The sequence below is a fragment of the Coloeus monedula genome (assembly GCF_965178545.1).
Source record: "Coloeus monedula genome assembly, chromosome: 3".
NCBI lineage: Eukaryota > Metazoa > Chordata > Aves > Passeriformes > Corvidae > Coloeus > Coloeus monedula.
The window spans coordinates 22324279-22330278 of NC_138783.1; the positions used below are offsets into that span (position 1 = coordinate 22324279).

At 49.6% G+C, this 6000-nt stretch overlaps 1 protein-coding gene across 1 annotated transcript in view; it reads left to right on the forward strand.

Moving 5' to 3' along the window:
- FSTL1 (follistatin like 1) overlaps positions 1-3223 on the forward strand; it is a 52693-nt gene extending 49470 nt beyond the window's left edge. The window contains exon 11 of the mRNA XM_082279471.1: positions 143-3223. Coding sequence (XP_082135597.1) covers positions 143-187 — 45 coding nt within the window. The 3' untranslated portion in view covers positions 188-3223. The remainder of the gene's footprint in view (positions 1-142) is intronic.
- The last annotated feature ends 2777 nt before the right edge of the window (positions 3224-6000 follow it).

A 6000-nucleotide genomic window follows, 5' to 3' on the forward strand; every position in this document is an offset into this window, starting at 1 on the left:
CTTACCTGTGGGGACACATACAGATGTGGGGCTTTAAGATACAAGCCAGTGTTGGCACTGCCTGTGAATGAACCAAAGGCTGCAGAGCACCACCAATTCCTGTGTCAGTGCAGAGCTTCACTTTTGTGCTCTCTTTCTCTAGGAGACGGCTGAGAAGACCAAGAGAATGAGCACCAAGGAGATGTAAGGGGCCTCCACAGCGGAGGAGCCCAGGAGGATGGGCCCAACCTGCCACCCTGTCCTCCAGTGCTGATCTCAGTATGCACAAGTGTCTGCTACAGTTGCCCAGTCACAGATATTTACATGTATAGCAATGGGTTATTTGTTTTGTAATACACAGAGAATGGGGCCAGGAAAGGGGAGCAGAGCCCACCTGTTCAGGGAGCTTCATTGCTGGGACCTTGGAAGGCTGGGAGGGACTGACAGCAGCCTCTGGGACCCTTTCCCAGAGCAGACGGCTGTTCCCTCCAGGAACTAACAGGGATTTCTTGTTCCCCTGGATCTGGGGAAAGGATGGAGGTCACTGCTGGATAGAAATTCAATCAGTACAATTGTCAGCACCAGCTTTGGCTGCAGAAATACAGGCCTGGCAGTTTTGTGGCTGAACACGTGTGCTGCAGGGCATCATTATCCAAGGACCTTACCCTTTGGTTTGAGCTCCTCAAAGCTGGTCAGCCTGGTGTGACACCTGGGAGTCATGGTGCCATGCTACTGGCATGAGTCCAGCACATTCCTCCTTGCTTTCCACTAGACTGTCCCCATCAGCTCCTCCAGTACATTGTGGGCTCCAACACAACATGGTTCCTTTTGACCTCATCTCACTCTTACTCTCCCTGCCCCCTCCTTAGAGGTGCTATCATATTTTTTTCTTACCACATTCACATGCTGACTCCCCCTTTTAGTTTTTGTTTTGGGTTTTTTATTATTTTATTTCCTATGGTAGTGATCCAGCTTTTGTATGTTTTGTAGCTCTAGATCTTTCAAGAAAACCCAGCGTGTGGGTTTTTGTTGTTGACAGTGCTGTAATGTCCATGCACAGTTTGTATCGCACTGCGCTCAGCCACCACAAACACCACAGGCAAATTGTGAGCCTTGCACTACAGGGTATTTCCCAGCTGGGGATAGCAGTGTCCCTTGTGGGAAGAAGAGACAGGGCTGGATGTAATTAGTTTCACCAGACACAGATTGCCACTGCAGCTCTCTAGCTCTCGCTCCCTTAGCTAGCATTGGCCATGTGCTCACATTCTGTGCTCATGCCTCTCTTAATTGCCCAAAGCAGTCTAGAGACAGAGGGACCAGGCAATCCCATTAGTACAGTATCTTAAAAAGCTTAACTACGTAGAAAACTGTTTAGTTGTGCTGTTGGTATCATCTTGGGCTTTTTATCTTCCTCTGGGGTGAGGCAGCAGCATTATTCTTCGATTCCAGGTATGAGTTTGGAGTCAGGGCTGGAAGCCTCATTACTGGCTCATTTCTCAGTGTCATTGATCAGACCACCTTTGACCACTCTCACATTCCTTCATGGGTCAGTTTCATCCCACACGTTTCTCAGAGCATTGGTCCTAGATGTGAATGAAATGCTGTTTCGTTCATAGTCACCTCTGTAGCCTGAAGCCCAGCTGATTTTCTTATGCAGTTGTCAAATGTACTTCATACACACCTGAACACCCATGTTCCCTTTGTGCCTGTGCTGTGCCTCCCAAGCAGTTGCATGTGCCCTGAGACAACTGCTTGTGACTTCCCTCTTTCTGTTTGTGAGCAACTTCAGCAATTGTTGCTGGGTGTCTTGCAGTCCCTATTGCTTACTCAATCAAAATTCCACTTGCATCTGCAAAAGCATGTCTGGTTTGAGTGAAGATCAGCAGGACTTTTGTCCCAGCCTTCCCCTTTTTGCACAGTGCTTTCCTTGGAGAGGAAGAATGAGCTGGTACCTAGAAGTATAAGAAAAGAAGAAAGCTTGGTCCCTCCTCTGCTCTTTCCTGTGAGCCAGATGTGTTAAAGGCTGTCTGGTCTTTGAGCTGTTTTCCTGATGTGAAGCTACAGGACTTCCATTGACTTTGGCAGAGTGCCACTTTTCCAGTGAAAACCATAATGTACCCTGCCATGGAGGTTTTGGCATCATAAATACACAAGGAGTCTGGGTTTTTTTCTCACGAGGGCCTGGATTTGAGCAGCTTTGACCTGTGAAGGTGAGAGGAATGAGTCCATATGAGCTGAGGGTAATGTGGACAATGCTACACTGGGACAGAGTCATTGTGTTCTGGTGACACTGGAAGAAGTGGTTGGTAAAATAGGAGCACCCATTAGACATAGCCTTGCTCCTTCCCAAGAGTATAAATGAAAGGGCTTCATGTGCTGGATCTGGAGTCACAGGAACATTGTTAATAAATGTTTTGCTTTATTCCAACCCTGCTCTAAAAGGTAGTTAGTGCCTCCCAGATCACTTCCTTCCAGCTTGGATTGTTAAAGTGCCTTAGAGAAAACACAACAGCTTGCCTTAAAGGCTTTCCCTGGATGGGGATAACATCTTGTTCAGTCAGGAGTATCTCCAACTGTGAAAACCAGAGCACGTGCAGGAAGGGGAGGTGAAGGCACGGCTTCAGGGGTTCTGTAGGCTGCACTGTGTGTGATGTGTTCTCTGTGCCCTCCTGTCTGCTGGGGCTGTGCAGCCATGTGGATGGGGGTGGCTGCTGGGGCAGCCAGAGACCTGTGCTGGCAGCTGAGGTTTACAGAGCTTGCTCTTGCACTGAAGGCGGAGGGATGGGCTGCGGTCTCCGGCAGGCTGAGCTCTCTGAGAAGCCATACAGCAGATCCCAGGGTAACCTGGGGCAGCAGGCTGGGAGTGCAGCAACAGTGCCTCTGGAAGGGGCTGCGGCCTGTGGAGCCTCTTCCTTCTTGTGCCCTCCCAAAGGAACGCAGTGGAGAGCAGGGCCGTTCTAAGGGCAGCAGTTCTCAAAGGGGACCGAAACATCTCCGCTCCCTGCACAGAGGGGAAGGGCAGCCCAGACTGAGCAATGCTCAGGCTGCTGCAGGCTGGTCAGTCACTTAACTCCTGCAGGGTAACCTGGCTGCTGGGGAAGGAAGTGCTGAATTTCAGCCATTGCCCTCTGGGACGATTGCTGTACAGACTACAAGGGGCAGGGAAGGTGTTTTGTTTTGTTCTGTTTTTTTCCAAAAAACCAAATTTAAGCAACAAACAAAGAAATCCCACTCCTCCCTCTATATTCCCTCCTGTACGTGTGTGAAATTTATCAGTATTCTGTAGGTTTCCTTAGTGCACTTATTTTACTTGATTTTGTAATTTTTTTGAAGCAGGGGGGTTTGGATATTACTGCCAAATAAATGAAACAAAATTTAAAAAATAACACTTGTTTGGTTTATTTTTCACAAGCCACACAACTTGTTTTCAAAAAAAATCATCCGTCTTTGCACGTTCATACACAGATCTCAGTGTGTTGGACAAATGTGAGACGTGACTGGCTCTGTTTCATAGCTGGGGCATAGGTGCAAAGGACCCATAGGCAAGTAAAAACAGTAACTAAAGGCCTTGAAAATATGACTGAATGGTGAAATAGCCTTTAATGGTGGTGTATGGCAGGAGGAAGTGTCCTGCCATTTATCTCCCCTGTAACTGTAATGCCACTGCTGTGAGCGCTTCTGTGCAGATAATGGTCTGAGAGAAAGCTCCCTTGCTTTGTTCCACTTGGTGTGCTCCTTCCAAAGCTGTTCAAAAAAAAACCCCAAACAGCTCACAAACATTGCCTCTTCCATGTATTGTTCACACCAAGTGGCCTCTTTGGCAGGTACCAGCTGCTGCACATGCAGTCTTTTCTGTGGCTTTCCCTGCCCATTCACTGCCCAACTGCAAAGTGAGGCTGCTTCATTACTGCAATTTCTACTGCAAGAATTTCCCAGGATTTTAAGAAGGAATGAATGGAAGCGGCAGCCACAAATTTAGCTAGGTGGCACTATAAATACTTTGCCATGTGCACCATGCATACTTACTGAAGCAAAGTGATTTTGAGGTGGGAAAGAGGAAAAGCAAAAATTCTGTTGCCCGCTGCTTGTAGAAGCCTGGGAAAAACCCTGACCTGTTCACGGAGTTAAGCACATCTGAGTATTAAATTGCTGTACTATAGCTACATACCCTTAATCCCAATTCTCCAGTGCTGTTAAGTTTCAAGTTGAGAAATAGGCTATTTAAGTGGTTGATCAAGACTCTGAACTGCACTTGTGAGGTATTTATTAACTTGAGCTCTGAAGACAGGAGCAAACTGATCTATAATAAGACTCAATTCCTGAACCAGGTCACAGGACACATCTTGAGAAGAACCAGGCTTAAAGCACTGCAGAAGACAATAGCAAAATCCAGATGACCTTACTCTTGTGCTTACATAAACTCTCCTAAAACTCTCCTGGAACAGCACAATCTTTGTAGAGTGGGAAAAATTATGTATGTTGATAAGTTAACAATATTGGTGAAGTGTCTGTCCTGCAGCTATCTCTGGGTTCACAGCACGGCTTACATTTGTGAATCCACAGTCTTGGAAAACAAATGAAACAAGTCCAATGGAAAGTGACCTGTTTATTCCTACCCACTATGGCACATTCTTTCTTGAAGGCTGAGCATAGCCCTGACAAGTTCCTCCTCTCAGCAATGGGAGCTGTCACATCAAAATATTTGGCGTGGTGAAGTCCAGAATTCATAAGAGCACCAAAGGAAGGACATGTGGACCATGGATTTCGTCCACAGTATTCTGGACACCTTTGAACTCAGCACTGTTGCTATTTCATGCGTTGCTTTAAACCAAGGTTTGTACAAGCAAACTGTGGTTTGTTTCTGTTTCCTCCAGTCTAAGATGACAGACTTTTGTGTACATGAAGTGTTTTGAGGAGGTGGGAGGTTGTTAACTCCCTTCTTTTTGGCTCCTCTATGCATCACAAGGAAGCAAGTCTGCTTCTTAAGCCTGGACTTAGTTCAGGCAATATCCCCTTGGGTTGTGAATCTTCTCGTTGTCATCACACATAGCTGCTGCTTCTTCCCATGATTACTGACTACACTGATGTTAACTTGTGTTCAAAGAGCAATGAACTGAAATCACGGATCCTGCCTTGCCTGTTTGTATACGTCTGGTACGACAGGGGTCAGTTCCACATCGATCTGTGACCAGCATCAGACAGTTCCGCCTGACAGATGTGTGTTATGGATTAACTCCTGCCAATGCCCCGGCTCAAGACCAAAGCTGTCTTTTCACATCTTTTCACCCACTGAGGTACTTCTGGGAGTATCTCCGTTTTGGTGCTCCACGGCAGCAGCTCACAGAACCATAGAACGTTTTGGGTTGGAAGGGACCTCAAAGATCACTCAGTTCCAACCTCCCTGTTCTGTAGGGACCAAAGCAGATCAACCCTTGGACGAAACACCCGCTGCCCAGGGATACTGGGCCAGGCTCCGCCGCCAGCAGCCACAGCGGAGAGGCCATGGGGCACACGGGTTCAGGCAGCACCTCTCCTTCGGGCTCCGAGGATGACCAAAAGGGGCAGAGGGAAGGGTATGGTTTAAGTTTCCAGTTGGCAGTTCCGGTGTCCCGAGCTCGGTGTAAAACACTTGGCAGGGAGCAGCTGGCATTTCCAGCCCGGCAGGCCGCTGCGGGCTGTGGCGGTACCCGGGGGCGAGTGGCGGGGCCGGGCAGCCGCGCCTCAGGGCAGCCCCCGCCACGGGGCCGCGTCCCGCACCTCCTGCGCATCGCCCTCCCGTGCTCGTTCCGGGGCCGCCGAACGCACCCTCTCCCTCCGCCGCCCACCCCCGGGCGCCCCGCAACCTGCATGAGGAGCGCTCGCCCCGCTGCGGCGCGCCCGGGATCGAGCATGACGCGGGGGGGGGGCTGCGGGGGGGCCGCGGGGGGCGGTGGGGATATGCAGGTTCCGGGGCGGGCCGGGGCGGGGTGAGGCGCGGAAGCCCCGGGGTGACGCGCGGGGCCGTCGGTCGGTGCGGGCGGG